The sequence below is a fragment of the Lissotriton vulgaris genome, chromosome 12, assembly GCF_964263255.1.
Source record: "Lissotriton vulgaris chromosome 12, aLisVul1.2, whole genome shotgun sequence".
In the NCBI taxonomy this organism is placed as follows: Eukaryota; Metazoa; Chordata; class Amphibia; order Caudata; family Salamandridae; genus Lissotriton; species Lissotriton vulgaris.
In genome coordinates, this window is record NC_141700.1 from 23,289,286 (window position 1) to 23,314,848 (window position 25,563).

General features: G+C 46.0%; 1 protein-coding gene across 1 annotated transcript in view; it reads right to left on the minus strand.

Moving 5' to 3' along the window:
* The window catches only part of JAK3 (Janus kinase 3), a 321,936-nt gene that overhangs the window by 30,393 nt on the left and 265,980 nt on the right, over positions 1 to 25,563 (minus strand). Inside the window, exons 19-20 of the mRNA XM_086946801.1 lie at positions 24,456 to 24,645; positions 20,366 to 20,490 (exon numbers count right to left, since the gene is read on the minus strand). Coding sequence (XP_086802927.1) covers positions 20,366 to 20,490; positions 24,456 to 24,645 — 315 coding nt within the window. The remainder of the gene's footprint in view (positions 1 to 20,365; positions 20,491 to 24,455; positions 24,646 to 25,563) is intronic.

The window sequence follows — 25,563 nt, forward strand, 5'->3', positions numbered from 1 at the left end:
CTATGCGAGGGAAGATTGCCCTGTTGCTGGTCTGTCTGCACCTGTTTTGGGTGTGAAGTAAGTGTATCATGCTGCCATAGTATTGTTAGATTTCAAGTTAGTGAGGCCCTTACCTGCTGGAGTCCAAAGTGTGGATTGAGCTGTCTGTCTCCTAGGAGATTACGAACAGGAGAAGCAGCTGCCCAGCTCCCACCCCCAGGCCAGCAGACCATTGGCTATTCAGCTACCAGGCAAGTCTGAGCCCTCCTCTCACACCTGCCCAGGCCCCTAAAGGCCTTGCTGGGTGCACCCCAAATCATTCTCCTCCAATTTGTGAGTTGCAGCGTACCTGTGCCCTAGATTGCAGTGAGCAGAGTCCAGGAAGTGGTAAGGAGACAGGCCAGTACTGTCTCTTCCCAAGACAAAAAGTTGTTTAAAAAACGATTTTCACTTTCTGTGTTTACTGTCTTTGCCTGTGGTTGTTACAGTTTAAAATTGTAGTTTTAGCCTGCCTGTAATTGCATTTTGTATCACCTGTGTTGTGTTTTAAACTTGTGGTTTTCCCTGCCCATGATTGCTTCCACTTAACATGTTAAATTGTGGGATTTGCAGTCCAACCTCTGTAGTTTGTCCTCTCATTCCTTAGTGACAATTCTGTTTTCCCTCCAAATTTCTTCTTTGCTCTGTGCTAAGACCTGTATGTTAAAACAGTGCACTCCTAGCCACCATTTTGTGTTCACAAGCCAGTGAAACCAGCCCCCTGCCTTCTCCCTCCCCCCCAGCAACAGCGGTTTTCTACATCAGAGGATGCTTCTGTGTGCTGTTTGAACTGTGTTTACTAGGACCTGTGCACTTCGTTTTTTGGCCAGCAGAGGGAGTGAAGTTTTATTCAAACAGTATTGTTAGATTTCAAGTTAGTGGGGCCCTTACCTGCTGGAGTCTAAAGTGTGGATTGAGCCTGTCTGTATCTTATGAGATTCTGAACAGGAGAAGCAGCTTCCAACTCAGTGGCCAGCAAACCTTGTCTGAGGTTGCTGGGACCTTATATGGTCTGCTAGTGGTTGGTTAATGTCTACACTGATTGGTGGTTGTATCTGGCTTTTCTATTGGATTAGGGTTAATGTCATCATTGGTTGGGTATTTGAGGGTTCTGATTGGAAGTAGCGAAGAGGGCTTCTGGTGTGATTGGTTGCTGGACTAGGTGTGGGACTTAGAGTAGGGTTAGGCTTTCTATTGGAAGTAGGGACTAGGGCTACCTGTGCCATTGGTTGCATGGACTTGTTTTGGGACTACTGGTAGGGCTAGGGCCTTTATTGGACATATGGATCTGGGTTCTTGAACTGATTGGGTGCTTGGACTAGGGCTAAGATTGGCTGTAAGGTCCTGGTCTCCTATTGGTTCTAGATTTTAGCGCTACTGTTGTGATTGGATAGTGTTAGGGCTAGGGTTCCCATTGGCTGAAGGGGTCGCCTGATTACGAGGGCTATAAAAGGCCAGGCTTAGGGCGTCTCAGCCCGGGCGTCAAGGCTAAGGGTAGAGAGGGCAAGGGCTGCCGCCTGTTTGAGCCTGTTAAGAGCAGAGAGGACAAGGGCTGCTGCCTGTTTGAGCCTGTTAAGGGCAGAGAGGACAAGGGCTGCTGCCTGTTTGAGCCTGTTCGAGACTGGTCGGGACTAGGGCCAGAAATGCTGCCCTTTTTCTCATTGATGAACTGGGATTACTGCCTAAACTATCAAAGGAAGTAAGAAACCTCAGAATGACCATGGACTCTAAGCTAATAATGAATGCCCAAGTGGATAAACTAGCAAGATCAAGCTTTGCTACTATAAAATGTTCCCTCATTTGGGATTTCCACACAAGGTCCAAGCTACCATCTCCCGTGTTCTGTCCAAACTTGATTACGCCAATAGCCTCTACCACGGATCACCTTTAACGACCATGAAAAGACTACAACGGACTCACAACTCGGCTGCCAGACTACTCTTGCATATCAAACCGCAAGACCACATCTTCCCTGCCTTGAAAGCCCTGCATTGGTTACCGGTTGCCAGAAGATCCACGTTCAAGCTACTTTGTATCACCCACAAAGCAATGCATGGAATAGGACCACTCTTCATCAGGAATAAAATCACCAAACACATTCAACAAAGGAACCTCCGCTCTAAAGGAGCATCTCGCCTCAAAATACCATCATACAAAAGAAAAAACATGGGTGGCACATCCTTCTCTGCTCAAGCAGCCAAACTATGGAACTCTTTACCCCCCAACATAAGGTCCACCGACAACCACCTTATCTTCAGAAAAATACTCAAGATCTGGCTCTTCCCCACATAACCACCATTCGCAAACAGAAATTTACAGCATATCCCTCTGTATACAAGCATTTATTTTCACTATAAATATGTACCTATCTTTGTGTATTACCTTGTATAAACATGTAAAATAATTATGTTGTTGAGAGAAAAAAAAAAAAAACATCTTTGGTCTAAATGTACATACTTACATTGTGCCTCTATGTACCTTCCATGAACATGGATCTGTGTGTCTGTTACTTTTCTCCTGAAAAAGCATATCCAATGCACTACCCTATTTCTCATCCTGTGCCTCTATCAATATCTTTAATCTACATATACTTACCTCCTTTATGTATCTATATACTTTCAATGTAATTATGGATCTATATATTTATCACTTTCTTCTAATTTAGCATTTCCAATGCACTACCCTATTTCTCAGCCTATACTTCGCTCAATATATCTTCTAGCCCAACCTTCTGACTCATCTCAACCTTCTTCTACTACTCCTTCCAATGCACTACCCTATCTCTCATCCTATACATCTATCAATATATCTTCTACATCCACTCTCTCATTTATCCCAAACCCCATACCACTACTATGATTGCCAAAATAACCCTTTCTAGATTCTCTCCTACTCTAACCCTCCTTGCATCATCTGACACCTCTTCTACTATACCCATCCCCTAAAACAAACATTTCTAAACTCTTCCTTCTGAGTCTTCCCCTCCAAAACTCATTTTTACTCATCCAAAAGCCTCCTTCTACTGCTAAGACCTAAAAAAAAAATCCTTCACTCTTTTATCCCTCAACTATCCTTTTCAATCGAAATTAACAGACTAACATGTTCACTTCTCAAATTCCATATAAAACTATACTAATATATTACACAAATAACTGAATAACATATCCACTACTCAAATTACTTCACATTTTTTACCATACTAATTTTCAACACTAATCCTTTATGGGTTCCGGAGTGGCGTGCTACTCGCCAGAAAAGCGCTTCAACACCCATCAGGGGTAACAAATGCTATATGAATGCAAATCTTCCTTCCCCTTTTATCCCTCCGCTATCCTTCTCACTCCAAGTAACTGACTAATATCCACCACTGAAATTACTTCATATTTCACCATATTAATTTACCACTAATCCTTTGTAGGCTTCCTGAATAGCGTGCTTAGACAAGCGCTATATAAATACAAACCTTTTGTCCTCCTCTATTCTTCTGCTATCATTCCAAATCCAAATAATGGACTAACCTATCCACCACTTAAAATGCACTTGCATGTTTCACTATACTAATTCAACACTAATCCTCTATGGGTCCCGGAGTAGCGTGCTTCTCGCTGAAAAAGCGCTTCGACACCTCGTCAGGGGTAGTAAGCGCTATATAAATGCAATTACAATACAATACAATACATTGGTCATCTTTACTGTACCAGCTAGTGAGGGAAGCTTTCACTGTTGCTACCTGTGCATTACCATGTCAATGATTGTCAGTGGGAGTAAAGCTTGCACTGTTGCTGTCTGTGCTACACCTTAATCTGTGTGTGTTTGTGTGCGTTTGTGTTTGTGTGAGTGATGCTTGCCCTATTGCTGTCAGTGCTTCACCTTAATGTGTGTGTGTAGCTTGCACTTTTCCTGCCCGTGCTTCACCCTGTTAATGTGTGTGTGTGTGTTTGTGTGTTGCAGTAGAGTATTTCACCTACCCTGTTTGTCAGCAATTATGAACTCACCTACCAAGCCATCTGGTTATCCAAAGCTCAAACTGTAATAAAACTATAGTGCTATTGATCTTGTGAATGTGTGTCTGAATGGTTATAAACCATAAAGGTGTGGCAGACCACATAGAAGTTCTTGTTGTTTGTTGGTCCCTGATTTCTTCAGACAACCCCAGCTTGCGCAAATATTTGCAGCTGTACAAAGTTTTATTCAGGTCTTGTTTCCCTACCCCTAGTACGTACTAGAGACATGACTCAGGTATGGTGACAAATAAGCGGCTATGTCTGAAAAATTGCATCCATGTACAGAAGGCAGACTTGGGGTTGTGTAGCCACATCTACCAGCCACATCTGGACTATTGCTTCTGGTTCCTCAGGTCACACCTGAGACACACTGTGTAGTTCTGGAGACCACTGTGAGTGCTGTGCCCATTAGAAGTCAAACCTGGAGTGTAGTCATCAGTTTTAGTAGAATCGTCCGAGTGCGGTGTTGAGTTCTGGAGCCCAGTTTGAGTGTTGAAGAAGGTAAAATTGGAGTATTATCTTCAGTTTTGGAAGACTCGTCTGAGTACAGTATCTTCTTCTGGAGGCCTCATCTAGAGCCTTCTTCTGGAGTGTTCAGTTCTTTAAACCTCACCTAGAGCACCGAGTCCAGCCCTAAGACTTGAATGCCCGGTCTAGAACCTTGACCCCTATTTGGAAGGCACTAGGCCATGGCAGCAGTTCTAGATATCTGTTATGGGGAATCAGATCCATTGATGAGATCATGGCCTGAAGCTTTGATTCCCCTTCTGGACGCCTGGTCCGGAGTCGTGTCCAGATCTGAAGGCCTCATCTGGAGGATGCATCCAGCTTGGATCATTCTGCAGAGTTCTAGAAGCCAAGCCTAGAACATTGTGTTCAATTTTAGAGGCTCCTCTCTGGACTGGTGTGTCAAGTCATGGACTTTACATTTGAAGAAGAATAAATACAGAATAGAAACTTTACATAATGGCTCAATGCTAAGATCACAGCGTCTGACGATATGTATAAGCATGAACAGAGGGTGAGGGGAGAGAGACTATTAAACTGCGTGGGTGCTAGAAAGTGGGGGTCTGTCTCTGCCAAAAAAATAAAAAAAATGTAGCTGACACACTAGGCGCTTCCTCCCAGCACGCGGAGGACATTTCTGCCTATGTCCTGACAGGGAGTGCTAGTGTTGACATGGTGGACATGGACAGGAACACCCCTATTCTCAGGCTCTAAACAAGCGGGGATGTGACTATGAATGGATTGGACGCTTCAGATGAATACGACTGTCCATTGCTGAGTACACCCCAGGGTTCTTTCCAAAGTGAAGAGGAATCAACTTCTCAAAGACATAATGAATCTTCTCCACATAACAGTAATAGAGCCAGGTCCGGAAGATTTGGTAGAAGGATTGTCAAACACACAAAATACAGGGGCATATTACCAACAACTAGCGATAATTATCGCTATGTTGGCTTAGCGGCAATATTTTTATCGCCGAGCTGCGGTGATTTTTATCGCTTAGGAACCTTGCTATTATCAAGGTTTATCTCCTAAGCGATAAAAATCTGCCGAAATGCATGAATATCGCTGAAAAGTCAGCGATATTCATGCATTAGCGAGCTATTGCTCTTAGCCATGTTATCCACCTACCATTGGATAACATGGCTAAGAACTGCTCAGGGGCAGGTGTTAGCTTTTGGAGATAATCGCGCTTTGCGCGAATATCTCCAAACGTTGGTAATGGGAGATAGCGATGTTAGCGACTGTTTCTAGTCGCTAACATCTTGGCATGCCCACTTTGCATGTCATTAGTGATAAATTTCACTGACATGCAAAGCGGGGCCCAAGATGGTCGCTATCCCCTACTAGCTGTCGCTAACTGGTGTTAGCAACAGCTAGGTAATAGGGAGATAATTTTATCTCCGCTTTCTTGGCTTTTAAAGCCAAAAAAGCGGAGATAAACCCCCTTGATAATATGCCCCACAATGATTTAATTTGTGCTTAAGGGCACAGTTGGTCAGGTGTCAGACCAGCATGTTAACAGGCACAAGATGGTGCTCTTCCCCGTGGCTTCTCTGGCTCATCGTGAGGTGGTTGGTCTCTCGGGGCTGGGGCTCACATCGGAAACATTGAAGTTCTGCTACCTTGGGATACAGATAACACATGACCAGCGGTTGCAGTACGAATTAAATATGGGCCGGGTTGTGGTCGGTCTCACTGCCTCCCTAACATTTTTGAACACCCTGCCGTTGTCTTTCATGGGCAGAGTGGCTCTCAGCAAAATGGTACTGTTGCCCAGGTTTCTCTATATCTTGCAAAATTCATTTTGTGTCCTGCCGATCTCCCTATTCAATCAACTTAACGGGCTGCTGGTGTCCATAGTCCGGGCGGGTATGTGTAGCAGAGGCTGGCTGGAGGTCCTTACATTGGAACTATCAGAGGGCGCACGGGGGCTCTGGCATCTCCAGCTGTAGTACCTGGCTGGTCCCCTTCAGTATGCAGCACTGTGGTGCAATGGTGGTCCTAATTGGGAGAAGAAGCTACTGGAAGGACTAGTCTCAATGGAGGATCTCCTGAAACTCCTTATGGGGCGGTTCGTAGGGTACCGGTGGACACTCCCTTTATAGTGACTTATGTTGCACAGGCGAGGGAAAAGGCGGTTAAATGCTTGTTGAAACTTGCACTGCACGCAAAGCTTCTTCCCATTTGGTGGCTCCAATTTTTCATGCGTATCCACGCCTCCATAGATGTCATGTGGTGGGTCTGGGGCAATTTCTGCAATATGAGGGTTTGTCCCGCACAGGGTGTGAAATTTAGACAAGTTTCCCCAAAGAACCTGTAGACTCCCGGATGCTGATGGTGCTGATGGATCCAGGGACTAGTGGAGATCTCATTTCTCGGTTGTATACTGCCCTGAAGGGTGACAGGCAGACTGACATAATGTCTTCACTTGTTAACTGGGATGGGACATTGACAACCCGCTCACTGATAGTGAATTGAGGCCCGCTGGAGCGCAGGTGCAGGAAAAGGCTAGTAATGCTAGATTTAAGCTGACACAATTCGATTATCTTCATAGGGCTTACTTAGGCCGCAACAGCGGCGCAGGTTTACCTGACACTGTACGCTGGCAGTGCCTGTTGCGATGAGACCCCAGCTGCTTCATTCATGTAGCTTGGTCATGCCCCGTCTGAGAGCCTTCTGAGCGGGGGTGCTGTGCAAGGTGAATCTGATTACAGGAGTCAGGACTGAACTTCTGGTCCTGCATTGTCTGCTGGCACTGTTGCTGCTCCCTGGAGAGATGGGTGATAGGTTTGCTCAGGTGGGCCTGGTGCTTGCAGGGCCCCTTATCGCTATTCATTGGGCACGTTCGGCACCAAAGACACAAGGTCTAGTGGAGGCTGGTCTGTTGGAATGGGCAGTGGCAGAAGAATGTAGGCTCTAAAGGGTACGCACGGAGGAGCATGAGAAAAGAGATTTGGATCTGTGGGGTGCCATGGTGGACCGCCTGGAAGAAGGCAGAGGGGTTGCGGCAGATGGATCAGTCCCAGGATCGCCTGCGGCTGTGGGTATGCCACCCCCAGATGACAGTAGCAGGCTTGGGGACACCCATGTACGATACAGTGACTGCTCCTCCCCCTCAGATGACTATTACTGGTGTTTTCTGACAGAAACTACAGTAGGTATGGCTGGGAGTCCGGCTGATGGATGTCTGGTGGCTCCCTCCCTTACCCTTCCTCGACAATGTGTTCATCGATGTTTACCTTCACCATACATGCCAACATTTCAGGAGAGCAAAGTGGGAGATTAAAAAAAAAAAATCGGGAGAATGGGACTTTGAATCGGGTTACTGGCATGTATGAGCTTTGGAAGTGGCTGCTGTAGGACCGGACATTTGAAACGTAAATGCACGTTTTTTTCTTACCTTTCAGAAGCATGGAGCGCAATGGCAGGCAGAGAGGGTGATGCAAGTTTTGTGTACTGGCCTGGCGGGTTGTTGGCAGTGCATGCACCCCCCCACCCCCCTGTGGCAGCCCGGGCTGAAACAGCCCCCCCCCGCCCCCCAGTACTTCGCAGGTCTTTAAAAGACGATTCCCTTGTTAATGAGGCTTTGTTGGTTTTTCACCCCTTCGAGAGCCCCTGCATCGCCACTCTTTGCTGGAAGAATTAGCACTTTACACAATACCAAGCCCTGTCAGCTGAAACCCCTGAGGAATTGGGTTTTTGCTTGTAGGAATCGGGAGACTAGCCTTTAAATCAGTAGTCTCACGCCTGAATCGGGAGGGTTGGCATGTCTGCTTCACGTTGTTTGGCACACACGTAAGCCTGGGTTTAACCTCCATGCCCTTGCGCTGGGCCGGAGATGAATTACATTGCTTGTTAGGTCGAGCCTACAGCACGCATGCGCTGTCTGCAAGACCTGCTATGATCATTTACACTATGTTATTCCTGCCGGCTGCTTGCTATAGGTTCTCTCCAGTACCCCTCTTAATTGCTACATGTGACTCATTTTGGCAGCCCATACCTCACATCCATTAAAGCTTCTGGAGCACCGGCCAAGTACAGTCTAATTACGCTTGCATTCTTCATCTGTAGTTTTGAAGAACTCTTTCGTTTAAATGTTCCTTTCCGGTCTGTTGCTGCTTCTGTCTTGAGGCTGCTCGTGTCTTCTGTGCAGAGCACAGTCTTTCCTTCACCTACTTAGCGCGGTGCTAGCGACCGTCTTTTCGACCGACTTTTCTTTTTTTGAACATAGTTTGCGCTTTTCACAAGCACTACTGTTTGCTACTGTTTTTAAGACAACATTTCACAGATTTTAGTTTGAATCTGACATGTTTCTAAACTCTTCCCCTGCCCGTCCATCCCGCTGTCTCTGCTCTGCCTCCCCATCTCTTCCAATAAGCCAGCGGGCTCCAGCCAGCGCCGCCGTCACAGCAGAGAAGAGGAGTCAGGCGGACGAAGAAGAAGGGCTTTGCGAGAGTGAAATCACGCCACAACCTTAGGGGCTCACCACTAACAACCACTTCCTCAGTGCCACGCTGGAGCCTAACTGTACTGTAATAACTTGCCATTGAGTCGGTAAGGATGGGGTGGCTCTTCGCGGTCATCTGCATCTCCACAGCATACAAAGGGTCGCATAACACTGTGTAGTCGTCTTTCTTCTCTGTCAACTTATACAGCATCAACATTGGCAGCTGGGCTGCTGAAGTATGAACAGCAAACGGTTGAATATGTTTGGAAATGGCTGGGTTTACTTATATACTATTGCGCGACCTCTGATGTGTCTGTAAAACGTACCTATTGTCCTGAAGTTTTGTCCTGAATTTTGACCTCCTGTCCTGAATTTGTGTCCTGAATTTTGACCCTTTGTCCTGAATTTTTACACTCACCGTCCTGAATTTGCACCAATGCCAGTTGGTCACCCTATGAACATCATGTACAGTATTCCTCTGCTAGATGTGTGCTTTACGATCAAACAGTAGTGCTTTCCACGTAATCTTGGACTCTTTAAGTTTCAAGTTTGTTTTATTTGCATAGTTCTTTAAAACCATTGCAATACAAGAATATTTCATTTCAAGACAATTTTTACATATAAAAACTCCATACTTCTGAACGCATTAAAATTCTGTTAAAAGACTGTACTATAATTGTTCAAATGTTACAAGTCCAGTTTTTAGGCACGTTATGACCAGCAGTGCACGTCTTGTGTGTTTGTCCACAATAGATCTTTAGTGTGTTAATTGTTTATACATGCAAAAATGAGGGGTCGCTAAGTTGATTATCTGCCAATAATTTGATTTCTGCATTTTCTTTTCGCATGTCGTCAATTTTTTTTTTACCAAGGAACAGTTTAGTTGAGGATCACTTGGTGCGAAACAAGCCAGGACAGCCTGCCTCCTAGTTCGAATTCCTCGCTAGTTGAATTTAACTTTCAGCAGTTGTTTCCGTTCTTGTGAGAGTTGTAATCTTGGACTGGGTTTAATATGCAAGTCTTGGTGAAGTGATGTGTTTGGCAAAAACTCAAATCTCATTTTGGGTTCTTGTTTCAAAAGCTTAAAAAATCCAGTCTGTCTATTGGCTGACATTTTTATTCAGATAACTTGTTTGTTATTGTGTGGAGTGTAAACATTAAGTATTTAGAGTAAAAGCATAACATGGATTTCACAAGGAGTGCCAAATTATTATGTTCTCAGTTTGGAATCTTACTTTTTACAATGAAAAATCTTCTGACATCTCCCACCAGCTTTTGATTACTTTCAGCTCTAGGAAAGTGCTAAGCTTGTTCTTATAGTACCTACAACTAGCACTGCCTGGGAGGCAGCTGGCATCGTAAATGCTTGTGATTATGTATAATGGAAATATATTGGAGAGATTCACGTGGGTAGAAAGCATGTAACTTTCTACGCATGTATCTCACTTGGATCTTACTCACTCAATTCCTTACATGCCTTTGGAATTGACTTGAATAAATGAAGTGTAAACTGAAGTGCTCGCATTGGGTTTCATTTTTAGGTCTCGCCTGGAATAGCATCCAAAGGATGCGTCCAGCTGGAGACTTATAGCTGCCCGTCTCGGGAGAATGAGGGACAAGAGGGTGTTATGAGCTTTTCTGCCGGATTTGGGTGCGCGAACGCGCACGCCCAGCCCGGCGCGGTGCACGTCCCCTGCCACAGATTCCCTGAACACACACATACACACATGCACACGCAGGCAGGAAGGCACACACACACGCGCGCGCACCCCCCCTACTTCCCCCCACTCACCGGCACCCCCCAGGGCTTACATACACACACAAACGCGCACACACACACACTCCCAACCCCGCTCACCGGGCACACGCAGGGCTTCCATCACTGGGGGGGCGGGCACCGTCAATGTGCCCCGACGCCCCCCCTCACCGGCTCCTCTCGTCCTATCCCTCCGTGTCCAGACTCCGCAGCCCGCTCCGTTGTTTCTCCGCCCCTTCAGGACAGTTCGTGCGTGTCACGCCTCTCCTTTCTCCCGGCCGGAAATCCTATTTGCGTGTCAGGCCTCGTTCTGAACAGCTGTCATTCAGAGCGCTGCTCCAGCGACTTCCGGCCCCCTCTGCTGGACGCTGGCTGTAGTGCACTTCTGCAGCCTCCCTCGGGACGGGACGTTAGTTTATGGGGGCAGTCTAGTACACAATTGTCCCTCAGCGCTGGGAGGCTGGCTTGTGATGTCAATGTGCTCATGACCGCTGGTCGCTGAAGGGACAGGAAGGGAATGTTCCTCAAATTTCTTGGTTTAGTGCCAGCAGCGTTTGTCGTGTGCTTGGCCTGCAGCTCCCGGGTGCCTGGCGTTCTTCCGTTATACATACTCGGTCGGCAGCAAAGGCCTGGCGCTGACTCATGTGGTTTGACCCAGATCACGCAAGTGCGAGTTTGACAGGGGGCTCCCGTCCCTTCAGAAATGATCAGTACACAGAGGGACAGCGGGGCGGGTCTGCCAGTGCTGCAGGCCTTGCATAACACGACGGTGACCGGCAATTAGCTCACATGGTTGCTGTGCAGGCACCTGTGTAGGGCGAGTTCCCCGCAGTACTCTGGTTAGAACAGGTTGCACTTGCACAGTTACATGCGGAAAAGAGTTCACTGCCCTTAAGAGCTAATAGGAAATCTGCGTTTTGTCGTCGTCGCCCCCTCCCCCCCCTGTGCTCCTCGAGCCCCAGAGGCTGCTGACGTCGCCCAGCCGCCTAGAACGCCCCCGCAGTACCTGGGCACCTATCTTCACCCGCAGAGCCCCCACCGCTGGAAAAGACAGGCTGCGCACACCCAGAGGCTGCTGACATCGCCTCTCCCAGCCTACTCCTCTTTTCAGCCCCCCACCACTGGACATCGAAGCCGGGACTTCCGGTCTCCCCCTGGTTCTAATTTTAGGCAGATTCCGGTGAAATGCCGGTATCGGTAATTGCTGCGTTATGTTTCCATATGGTTTTAATCTTCTCCCCGCGTGACCATCCCCTACCCCTCCACCCCCCTCCGAGTACTGCGAGCGAATGATAGTGGTTCTGGACTTCTGGTGATCATCATTGCCTTAATGCCTTCGTGAAAGCGCTGGAACAGCTGGGTCTCTTAGATGTGAAGGAATGAGAAGCGTGGCGAAAGACCCCATTTCACCCGTGTTTAACATCTGTGCTGGGCTTGCATGCAGTGCGCGAGTTAAAAAGAGAGGGGTAAATGCCGCAGCTTTGATTTACTATTCACACGAGGTAGCAAAAGTACCAAGTATTAGAAATGTCATGTGCACAAATCGTTGATCACTTGCCAACACGCAGAACAGAAGTTGATGTACCGAATTCTTTCACTTTCACGCAGAGTGCTGCATTAGTTTCATACTACAACATAAAAAAACACGCGGCAGCGCGCTGTGTGAAAGTGAAAGAATTTGGTATGCTGACTGCATTCTATCAAGACATGCCAGCGTGATTGTTCGGCAATCCAAAACTTACACCCTCCAATTTTGCTGGTAAAGTTACGCCACTGACTGCACTATATGGAAGACTTCCTCACACTAGTGCTCAATTATGCATGGTCCTGTTTGAAATATCCTTGGAAAAGATGCGCAGTTTGAAATCACTCTAGATAAAAGGGCCAAGGCAGCCTCTGGTGCAAATGTAGACATTTTATTACATCAATGGATAATATACTTGGTCTTCTGTAGAAAATATTTACTCAAGACATGCATTGCACAGGCCTTGTAAATGTGGCACGTTTTGAACAGTCCGTGTTGATCCGGATACCGTGCTCAGTTTTCCGTGTTATGTGCGCAGTGTTTCATACACCATTTGCAAATTGACCTTAGCTGCGCACCCGGGATGCCACGACGTACCCATAACTGGGTACGCTGACTCAGACCAGGATAGTGTGCCCAGTTACAGTGAATGTACCATTCAGAGTGCAGGCCTGCACTATGAGCTGCACATTAGAGCTAGGCGGACCTACTTTTTGAAGACCCCGGTCTGTCTTTCAATGGAGGCAAGAACCAAAACTGAGTTTTTCAATTGGTGATAGCATGTTGGATTTTTTGCGCGTGTCTTGCCGAGAACAAAGATAAACTAAATGCGATAGCAATCGATATTTTCTCTGGCTTTGGAAACACAAAATATTTATTTGTAGAGCCGATGCTAGGATCGAGCTTGAAATTGAGGGCAGTGAAAGGCAGGAGCTCGTTTGCATGATGTAAACCAGAAAGAAAATGCCCGCCGCAACAGCTGAATGGAACCCGTGGTTGTGAGTGCCATGCAATGAGGCGAGAATGATTCCAGAGCACCCCCAGGGCCCCAGCGCCTTCCTCCTAGACAAAATGTACAGTTTGCATTGCTAACCCAGCGTGAGAAATGTTCTTGCAGTACTTCCGAGTTGTCCAGGATGCCCTGTTATCCTGTACCTTATTTGCATCACAGTGGGCTCAGGTGTGCATTATGCAGCAAGATCCACAATTACCCATGTCCTACTAAAAGATTAATTGTAGGTGTGCTCCATCAGTACAGGATGGGCACTGATCGAGAGAAAATGATTTAGTTAATACTGTGAACTCTGTGAGTCGTAATTGAACTGTTTGACTGATTCGACACCTAATATTGAGATAGAAGTGTGTGCACATGCATGCACAGACCTGCCACAGCGAAAGTTGATTTACAAAGTTAACAGTGGTGTTTAGTTATGAACAGCACGGCACGCACATTGATTTCACCCCAATTAAAGAATCTTCACTATGACAGTTTTGTGTTAAATCTTTATTAGGAGTGTTAATAGGGCTCACAGATATTTAATTAATGTGTTTATTTCCTGTGTGGCGCCAAACGAACTGTCGAGGTGTACTGAGCGTCTATTGTTTCTGGTAGTGGGGCAGGCAGTGTTAAATATTTTGGGAGGCTGGATAAAGTTTCTGAACTCTGGAATATTCCACCCTGGCTAGAAGTAGAGAGAGTTGTCATCTAGCGCCAAGGGCATAGGCTATCATCAGTGCTGGGTGAGTTTACGCTCCTGTAGAAATGTCAGTAAATCCTTGGACCATTCTTTAGAATCCCAGTAGGGCCTGCTCAGCCTTTCATCATCCCAGATACTATAAAATGAATGCCATTGATTGGGAAATAGTACCAATGTTACTTTTCATTGTTAGGATATATCGAGATCGTGGTAGCAATTGCTACACAAAAGCAAGTTATTACAATTTAGACTTGTTTTTTTCTGGTGAAATAATGGAGTAGAGAGAAAATTCACCGGTGATTACATTTTTATAACTACAGTGCTACCGTGGTTGACATAGAACCTACCTTGTGTCAGTGTTATCTGTTTGCTGTAGATTACTAAATTCATAAAAAATCATAAAAATGCCATTTGTCAAGTTCCTGCTTCCTCAAATTTGCTTAAAAATGCAGTTTGTCCATTGTTATTTGTAATATCAATACATCTAAGTCATGTAAATACAACACATATTGCATTGCAAATGCTATAGGTGTCTGTTGTAATCTCATATGTCATTTTTATGTATCTTTCACTTTAATTGTAACATTCTGTTTAGACCTTTATGTGAGGTGGGTTCTACTTCATTAGATTCTGTGGGAATTGTTTGTCAGCTATCATGGGAACACCAACTACTCTCTAGCGTTCATAATAAAATATCTTGTTGATATATTTATAAGTAAACTCGTGAAGCGTGCTTCGTTCAAAACAGTGTCACATTTGCGAAAGTTAAAACTATTGGCATTGTAAATGACAAAGCTATTAATTTCGCTATTTTCAAAACCAACACATAAATAAAAAATGTGTCATTTACAATATCAATAGCTCAAACTTTCCTAATGCGAGACCTATTGCATTGCAAATGCTTGTTTTTATAGCCTTCAGTTTATCACATTTTGATAAAAGAACCGTCGGTCAGAAGTGTGGTGCCAGAGTCTTTGCATTCATGTCCAGTACTGGTACTTTTTTGGGAACATGAATGCACGAGCTTTGTTTAAAGTATTGCAGTTGAGCATTTATAACAGATTGCCGTCTTCAATATCAAATGTATTTTGGGGGAGGTAATGGGACAATTTTCTCCTGGCTCCCGGATATAATGCACACATTGATCTACCTGACTGACCAGTTATCAAATGATCTCAGTAAACGGTTGTGTGTAGATCTGGAACGATCCCAGAGTAATTCTTTGCATGTTACTGTCCCAATTTCAATAATTCATTCAAATAATCGGGCTTCCCTGCTTTATTAAGAATGCAGGCTTTAACCAACTGCATTTAAAAAATGGAATAACCACTTCCTGGTCTGGATTTAAGGAAGTCCTTTTGCAAACTTAAGTAGCAGTGAATAGAGGGATTTTTATCGGTGTGCTCTGTTGTGATGTCACACCATAGCACAGTGAAAGTCGTTGTACACCACAGTTATAGCCCAGCGAAGAAGACCTGTCCTCCCCCTTATAAAAGCAATGCAATAGGTCTTGCATTACTAAAGTTTGAGCTATTGGCATTGTAAATATTAATGCAATGCCAATAGCTCAAACTTTCTCTACTGAGAGACCTATTACATTGCAAATGCTTGTTCCTTTTGAGATCCTTTAAATGCTGGGAGGACACTGTACTTTTATTGCAAGACTGTATTTTATATTGTTATTCCGCGTTCTCACCCGGGGATTTTTGTTTTATATGGTTTTTACGTATTGCAAAATGCTAATAAAGAAATATTATTTTTTTAAACTTTGGATGCTCACTGTTTGCATGTAACAGGAGTTTCCAGAAATCACCTCTCTGAATATTTTTGTATGCATAGTCTTATACTCCACATAAAGAGCAAATTCTAAGGATTAAATTCCCAGATCTACTCCCAAAAAAACTCCCCCAAAAATTGTCATAGTAGCTTTTGGCACGGAAAGGAACTACTTTGTATGTGGATGTGCTCCAGGTGAAGGAGAAGGGGCCGCCACCCACACTGAAGTGAACCAATGGCTGGCATGGGCTGACCCTGCTCCTTGCTGTATTATAAAGATGGTGGGAGGAAAATGTGAATGAAACAATGACAAAACAATGGATGGGAGGGCTGACTTAGAGATCCTATAACTAAGGATCTTATATATATATATATATAAGTTTAATGAAATCAAAAGGTCTTGACTAGGGCCAATTCTTTAAAAAAAAACAAGTCCCCCCTTAAGTCTGCTGTGGAAAGATCCAGTTTACCCAATAAAAATACGGTGAGAACAAAATGCTTCAGGGTGGGACAGACACAGGAGCAGGGGGAGGCGGCATTGAATCACAGCAGTAGCAGAAACAGAGATGTGTGTAGCAAGTCAACCTAGCAGAGACAAAAGACCAGGGAAGATTTTAAAAGCCTGTAAATGTATGCCACAGAGACACAACCTGTGAGAAACAAGACCTGCATGGCTGACGAACACCGGGGGCATTAGAAAGACCAAATGTCACCTGAGCCTATGCAACAATTCAATAAATCTCTAATGTAATGTCTCTATTCACAGTGTAATGCTTACGAAAACAAAGGGAGATTGTACAGCACACAATAAGAGAGTGTACAGAAAAAAAAAGACTAGCTGTCTTAGAACAGTAAACAACGATAAAGCATACCACAGTGAAAAGGGATTCTTTCTGTATACACATATGCTCTAAAGAAGTGACTGTGACAACCGTGTGAGGATTCAGTGTACTTTTCAGATGCAACAATTGTTCCTCGTGCATTGGAATGACATACTCTTGAGGAACAGCCAACAGCACGAGGCGAGGGAGAAATACTCCCATAGGCTCAGGCTGGATGTGGCTTACGAAGTCTCAATATATGGCAAATAAACAACCCAGGCAACCTACAGGTGCTGGCAAGATTCAAGAAACAAGACAATGATAAATAATGATAAGGCACTGGAATAACATAGAGGATTCAATTTAATAAATTTGATAAAAGTGTCATGAAAAAACTTCATTGACATAATAAATTAAAAACGCACAATGAAAATATTTCTTTCAATAAATATATCATTTGTATATATAATATATATTGATATTGTTTCCAATGATACAGGAGGGAGATGGTTTCCGTCTACGCGTTTCGACACGTTGAAATGTGTCTTCCTCAGGACACAACCATCATATTTCAATACCTGGAGTTTCAAATATTGCAGAAAAAGGGGCTTCAGGGGCGTGATAATAAATCTGGTCAAATTATAACGGCAGAACCTTTGTGTCTGAAGTACAGAAGAATCCGTTTGTTTGTTCATAAAATATTCGTTCTTCAAATTTAGAGGGTCGAAGCAGGGTGTTCTATGACGGGAGTGCGTTTAGGACCGCGTCAGAGATGCTCGGTGTGGTTCGTAAAGAACGCAGCTATTAATAAGATGTCCGTACCGCTGGGACCCGTAATTGTCCAAGCATTGTCATAAGAAAAATAAAATGCTGATTATCTGATTCAATATGTCAAGTAGTCCGGGTGTAGATGAGCTGTACACACAACTCAGGCCTGTGCTCGTCCAAATGTGGGGACAAAGGATAGAGTGCCGGCTATCTGTGTCTAAATATGTGTTGCCGGCTGGAGTGGCGTCTCGTATTTCGTTTGATTTTCCGTGACAAAATACGAGACGCCACTCCAGCCGGCAGCACACATTTAGACACAGATAGCCGGCACTCTATCCTTTGTCCCCACATTTGGACGAGCACGGGCCTCAGTTGTGTGTACAGCTCATCTACACCCGGACTGCACAACATATTGAATCAGATAATCCGCATTTTATTTTTCTTATGACAACGCTTGGACAATTACGGGTCCCAGCGGTACGGACATCTTATTAACAGCTGCGTTCTTTACGAACCACACCGAGCATTTCTGACGCTGTACTAAATGCACTCCCGCCATAGAACACCCTGCTTCGACCCTCTAAATTTGAAGAACGAATATTTTATGAACAAACAAACGGATTCTTCTGTACTTCAGACACAAAGGTTCTGCCGTTAGAATTTGAACAGATTTATTATCACGCCCCTGAGGCCCCTTTTTCTGCAATATTTGAAACTCCAGGTATCGAAATATGATGGTTGTATCCTGAGGAAGACACATTTCAACGTGTCGAAACGCGTAGACGGAAACCATCTCCCTCCTGTATCATTGGAAACAATATCAATATATATTATATATACAAATGATATATTTATTGAAAGAAATATTTTTATTGTGTGTTTTTAATTTATTATGTCAATGAATTTTTTCATGACACTTTTATCAAATTTATTAAATTGAATCCTCTATGTTATTCCAGTGCCTTATCATTGTTATGTGATCAGCACTTTTATAGCGCACAGCTGCCCCAGCAAAGGGGCTTCCCAGTGCTTTGGACAGGCATAAAAGACATAACACAAAAGACATCAGAGAATCAGAGAGCAGGAAAACGGAATGCTAAAGTACAGAAGGGAACAAATGGGTTTTAATAGCCCTCCTGAAGTCAAGCAACTCATCCAGTGCACGAATTTGGGATGGAAGTGCGTTCCATAATTTAGCAGCTAAAACACAGAAGGATCGTCCTCCGGCTCGGCAGAGCTTGAACCGCGGGACCACAACCAGGTTTTGACCCAAAGACCTCAGGGAACGAAAAGGAACATAGGGAATGAGTAGATTCTCAAGAATCTGGGGGGAGGACAATTTGAGGATCTTAAAAGACAGACATAAGGTCTTAAAGTCAATCCGTTGCGCCAGGGGCAGCCAGTGTAGCGTCCGGATAGTTTCTTTCACGGATCAGAACCTCGGTAGACCCACCAGGGCTCTGGCAGCAGCATTTTGAACACGCTGCATCGGGCAACTTCCGCCTGATTGGCCCCCAACAGGAGCGAACTGGCGTAGTCAAGCTGTGATAAAATAGTAGCCTGCATAATCAGCTGTCTAGTAGGGGCGTCAAAAAATTTCAGGATGGGCCTAAGCCCTCGCAAAATCCCGAAACAAGTAGCTGCCTCTTTTTTTGTGTGGCTGCAGAAGCTGAGGGCAGAGTCTAGCCAGACACCTAAGTTTTTAACCTCCGAAACCGGAGTTGGAGTGACATCTAGCTCTGAAGGCCACCACTTTTCACCCCAAAGGTTACTATGTTTGCCCACGATCAGGACCTCCGTCTTCTTAGCATTGAGCTGAAGACAGTTAGCTGTCATCCAGCCCGCTACTGCTAAGAGACCGTCCCGAAACCTGGGGGCATCAATGTCGGGTCTCCCACTCAGTGTCACCGCCACCTGCGTGTCATCAGCATAGGAGACCATAGTCATGTCCCAATGCTTGGCGACCGCAGCCAGCGACTGCACATAAAGATTAAACAATGTGGGGCTCAGTGCCGATCCCTGTGGCACTCCCAGTTCGAGCGGGTAGGATTTAGACTCAAAGGGTGGGGTTGCAACCCTGAATGAGCGATCGGCTAAAAAAGACCGAAACTAGTCCAATGCTATGCCAGAGACACCAGCCTCTTCCAGACGTTGCAGCAGAATCGTGTGTGAAACTGTATCAAACGCGGCACTAAGGTCAAGTAACACCAGTGCCGCAGTCTGACCGGAATCAAGCACGGACCGCAGATGTTCCGTCATCGAGAGTAAAGCTGTCTCGGTGCTGTGGCCAGCACGAAAACCATTCTGGGAGGGATCCAAGATTTTAGCCCTCTGTAGATGTTCAGAGAGAATACCATTGACATGGGCCTCGGCAACCTTCGCGACCCACGGGAGCAAAGAGATTGGTCGGTAATTCTCCAGTTTGAGGGGGTCCAACGTGGGTTTCTTTAGAATCACATTATTTATCATTGTCTTGTTTCTTGAATCTTGCCAGCACCTGTAGGTTGCCTGGGTTGTTTATTTGCCATATATTGTTTGCCTTGACCCAGGAACTATATCCTTATCAGGGGGTCCCTGTTTTCTACACATTGACGAAGTCTCAAGCCAGAGGCTGAAGGATCCGGAGACAAGAAAAACAATAGATAAAATGGGCTGACATAAAGCTGGCTCTATATATTGAAACCAAAAGGTCTTCCAGGCAGCTGCTCTGTCAACTAAAAGCTACAAATGAGGACATAATGAAAACATAAAGTACACAAGTGACTACATGGCTCTCCTGCTTCAAGCCTCATCCCTGGAATGGCTTGTAGTCACCCTCTGTATCCACTGCCTCCTCCTTTCAGTGCTTGCACCGGGATCTGCAGCACTGACTATACAGGGTGGCAGAATCATCTTCGAGGGCATAAGGACACCTTTTGTAATAACACCCCCTCTCCTGGTGCCATCTACTCACTGCGAAGACAGTTCACTCTCACTTAAAAGTACACGAGGAGCACACAGAAGGGGAAGCCCTCATCTCTGTCCCCCATGCGAGGGTGGGTACCTTGCAGATCTGAGAGGCGAACAGCAAGAGATTCCAGGAATTCAGCCGCTCCCGATTATTCTGAAGATACTCCCGTAAGCTCCCATTTGGCAGGTATTCCATGACGAGCCGAAGGTTCTTCCGGCCTGTATGGAGAGTGACAAGAGTAAAGAAGATAGTAAGGTGGGCATTGTTAAAAAAAATCACTGACGCAACCGAAGTACACAAAGAGAACCTAGAAGACAGGAGCAGAATGGAAGAAAAGGGGATTACTGGATGTAGGGAAAGCAGGGAACCAGAATAATAAAACATAACAAATTGTATGACTGTAGAGAAGCCATGACTCCAGGGAGAAATCCCGAGATATGTGATAGGCTCCAGGAATGAGCATCAAGGGAGCAATAGAGGGTTTTAGAGGGAGCGCTCAGGTTCCTTGGCTGTGGGAGACCACAATAGCTAAAAGAATCAAGGAATAAACAATGAGGGAAGAACAGCAGTGTGTGAGAGGAAAAGAAACGTCTCCAAGGTGTAGGCAATCAGGATAGGTAAAAGAATCCAGGAGTGAGCAGCAAGGGATGGAGCACAAGCAGAATCGGGGGTGAAACATGTCTCCAAGGAACGAGTAACCAGGATAGGTAAAAGAAACCAGGAGTGAGCAGCGAGGGATGGAGCAAGAGCAGAATCTGGGGTGAAACATGTCTCCAAGGAACGAGTAACCAGGATAGGTAACAAACAGAAACCAGGAGTGAGCAGTGAGGGATTGAGCAGGAGCAGAATCTGGGGTGAAACATGTCTCCAAGGAACGAGTGACCAGGATAGGTAAAAGAAACCATGAGTGAGCAGCGAGGGATTGAGCAGGAGCAGAATCTGGGGTGAAACATGTCTCCAAGGAACGAGTGACCAGGATAGGTAAAAGAAACCAGGAGTGAGCAGTGAGGGATTGAGCAGGAGCAGAATCTGGGGTGAAACATGTCTCCAAGGAACGAGTGACCAGGATAGGTAACAAACAGAAACCAGGAGTGAGCAGTGAGGGATTGAGCAGGAGCAGAATCTGGGGTGAAACATGTCTCCAAGGAACGAGTGACCAGGATAGGTAAAAGAATCCAGGAGTGAGCAGCGAGGGATGGAGCAAGAGCAGAATCGGGGGTGAAACATGTCTCCAAGGAACGAGTGACCAGGATAGGTAACAAACAGAAACCAGGAGTGAGCAGTGAGGGATTGAGCAGGAGCAGAATCTGGGGTGAAACATGTCTCCAAGGAACGAGTGACCAGGATAGGTAAAAGAAACCAGGAGTGAGCAGCGAGGGATGGAGCAAGAGCAGAATCTGGGGTGAAACATGTCTCCAAGGAACGAGTGACCAAGATAGGTAACAGAAACCAGGAGTGAGCAGCGAGGGATAGAGCAAGAGCAGAATCTAGGGTGAAACATGTCTCCAAGGAACGAGTGACCAGGATAGGTAAAAGAAACCAGGAGTGAGCCGCGAGGGATGGAGCAAGAGCAGAATCTGGGGTGAAACATGTCTCCAAGGAACGAGTGACCAGGATAGGTAAAAGAAACCATGAGTGAGCAGCGAGGGATTGTGCAAGAGCAGAATCTGGGGTGAAACATGTCTCCAAGGAACGAACATGTCTCCAAGGAACAAGTGACCAGGATAGGTAACAAACAGAAACCAGGAGTGAGCAGTGAGGGATTGAGCAGGAGCAGAATCTGGGGTGAAACATGTCTCCAAGGAACGAGTGACCAGGATAGGTAAAAAAAAACAGGAGTGAGCAGCGAGGGATGGAGCAAGAGCAGAATCTGGGGTGAAACATGTCTCCAAGGAACGAGTGACCAAGATAGGTAACAGAAACCAGGAGTGAGCAGCGAGGGATAGAGCAAGAGCAGAATCTAGGGTGAAACATGTCTCCAAGGAACGAGTGACCAGGATAGGTAAAAGAAACCAGGAGTGAGCAGCGAGGGATGGAGCAAGAGCAGAATCTGAGGTGAAACATGTCTCCAAGGAACAAGTGACCAAGATAGGTAACAGAAACCAGGAGTGAGCAGCGAGGGATGGAGCAAGAGCAGAATCTAGGGTGAAACATGTCTCCAAGGAACGAGTGACCAGGATAGGTAACAGTAACCAGGAGTGAGCAGCGAGGGATGGAGCAAGAGCAGAATCTGAGGTGAAACATGTCTCCAAGGAATGAGTGACCAGGATAGGTAACAGAAACCAGGAGTGAGCAGGGAGGGATGGAGCAAGAGCAGAATCTGGGGTGAAACATGTCTCCAAGGAACGAGTGACCAGGATAGGTAACAGAAACCAGGAGTGAGCAGCGAGGGATGGAGCAAGAGCAGAATCTGAGGTGAAACATGTCTCCAAGGAATGAGTGACCAGGATAGGTAACAGAAACCAGGAGTGAGCAGGGAGGGATGGAGCAAGACCAGAATCTGGGGTGAAACATGTCTCCAAGGAACAAGTGACCAGGATAGGTAACAGAAACCAGGAGTGAGCAGCAAGGGATGGAGCAAGAGCAGAATCTGGGGTGAAACATGTCTCCAAGGAACGAGTAACCAGGATAGGTTAAAGAATCCAGGAGTGAGCAGCGAGGAAAGAAGGGAGAACAGAGTATGCATAAAAGGACATTTCCAAAGAGCGGGAAACAAGGATAGCCACATGAATCTTGGCGTGAGCAGCATGGGAGTGAGGGACCAAGAGCAGAGCGCATGTTGAAAGGACGTTTCCACAGAGCGAAGACCAGGTTAGAAGAATCCTGGTGTGAGCTGTAAGGGAGGGTGCAAGAGCAGAGTGTGCAGTGAAAGGGCATACCGGCGAGGGACAGAGGAACATCAGAGTCTGGGAGGAAGGACATGTCTCCAAGGACCTGGAAACTGGGATATGAAAAATAATTCAGGAGTGAGCAGCGAGAGAGGGAGGAAGGGACAGCACAGTGTGTACGAGAGGACCTATCTTTAAGGGGTGGGAAACCAGGACAGAAACAAGTCCCAGATATGGAGTGGACAGGGATGGACAGAGGACTGTGGGAGGGGGTTGAAATACCAAGTATACACTGAAGCACAAGGTTGAGGGCTAGTGAGGGACTGAGGACTCATAAAAGTAAGCGGGGTCTGCTCACAGACACACATCTCCAAAGCTGAGCATCATTTTTAGGATCTTCTCCAAGCAATCCAGGTTTTTCATGACATTCATGACAAAGGCTTTCTTGTAGGGTAACGTACACATGACTTCTCTCACTGAAGGTATGTCTAATAGCCTATCTGGACACAAATAGAATCACAGACGAAAGAAAGCTGTCTTCTGAGGGTCACCTTAATTATTAGCTGACCATAGTAAGGTAACCCTCGCGTCCAACGCAACCACTCTGAATGAGGCACAGTTCCATTTGCTGTTTCAAAGGCAAATCGTTATTTCGCCGTTACCATTCGGTAATGTGCTTCCCACGCACACAGAGGACTGGCGGCATAGGATCCACAACTGGGGACATGAGTTGGCCTAATGGCTAGGGCGGTCGTCTTCAAATCTGTGGAACTGGGTTCGAGTATTGCTAGGACACGCAACATCCTGTGATTCTGGGCAAATCACTTAATCTCCCGTGCCTAACAAAAAATAACGTGTCCTCATGTAACACAACTGCAACTGTGCTCGTGTAAAGCGCTCTGATATCCGATACCTTTGTGTCAAGTTTGCGCTACATAAAACTCTAAAGTGCAAGCTTCGCTCAGTTAAAGAACAATTACCCCTCAGGCAGCAGCTTCAGTGCAAGCTTCTCTCGCAAACAGACCCAAACACCGACACTAGGCACAGTGAAGGTAGCAGCATCACCTACTCCTCTAGGCCTCTCACCTGCCCTTTCGCTTTCTGTCTGGCCTCTCACCTGCCATCCAGGCCTCTGGAGTCCCCTTATCTATCCCTCTGAATACCTCTACAATTTCTCATCAGCCCCTCCATATCCCTACAGGCCTCTCCCCTACCCCTGTGGGTCCTTGTAGGTCCCTTACTTGCACCTACGGCTCTGTGACAGTCTAGCACCTGCCCTCCTGTTCTCTACATTCTTCTCACTTGTACCTGTGGATTGCTCCTTAGCCCATCCATGTGCCTACTTGGCCTCTCACCTGCCCCGTAGCATACACCTTTATACTTGACGATAAAGTCGTTGCTTAGTGCCTTGAGGATCTCGCTCTCCTGCTGGAAGCTGCGTAGGTGCTCGGCTGTGTTGTGCTGCAGCTTTTTCACGGCCACCAAGTCCCCGGTGTTGTCCTCCAGTGGGTCGTACCGGCACAGTTCCACACTGCCAAAGTTACCCTGAAATCAACAAAAAGTCAAATTGAATGGTCTGAGATCTCACCCTCTAAATCCAGACACTTTTTACAAGGCATACAGCTTGAACTCTCTAAAGATCTGGTCCAACATCAGACCTCTCCAGGGAGGTGGATAGCGCGTCCTTTCATTGGAAGACGGCTAACCCCCAGCAAAGGCCAACCCCCACTGTGCACACCCACAGCATCAGATCACAAAAAGCATGCTTTATGAGTAAAGGTCTAACTTTTTTGTCGGATCTGGTGTAATTCCTTTCAGCCATTTTTAGGTTTCACCTGGCGATCCGCTGCTCAGCAGCGTTCGCGCAGGCAAAATCTTTTGAGAACAGTCTGGGGCTTTGTTCCGCCTCTCTGTTCCATTGGCTAGCTCCATAAATGGAGGCTAGCCATTGGAAGAGAGAGGCGTCCGTCATTGTGCGAGGCGATTCGTGGGTGTTCCGTCTAATTTTTCACATCCCGCCCCTTTGTGACGTCATTGCGGCGGTGGGCGGTTGCTTTTTTTTTTTTCCGTCATGTTTTGGTCAGTTTCGCAGTGTCTTTTGTAGGAGTGGGCTGCGAGATTGAAGTTGCCAGGAAGTACTTTCCATTTGCGATCAGGTGAGCAGCATTGTTTTCCGTTTCCGTCTTCGTCTTTGCCTCCGTGTTCTGGTGTCGCTGTCCGTGTGCCCATTTCCGCCCCCCCCCTCCCACTGTCTGTTCCCGCCCCCCCTCCCGCTGTCCGTGTCTCCGGCCCCACTTGTAACTGGAGTGAGAGGGCAGCTCTTGTGCCACTTGCAGTGCACTGCACACGGTATACCAACTACCTGACTCAGCACAAAGATGTGAGACGAACTAACAAACTTCTTCGAAGCCTAGCCAAGAATAAATCCCTGGGTTGGCGTTACAAAAAGATTTATATTGAAAA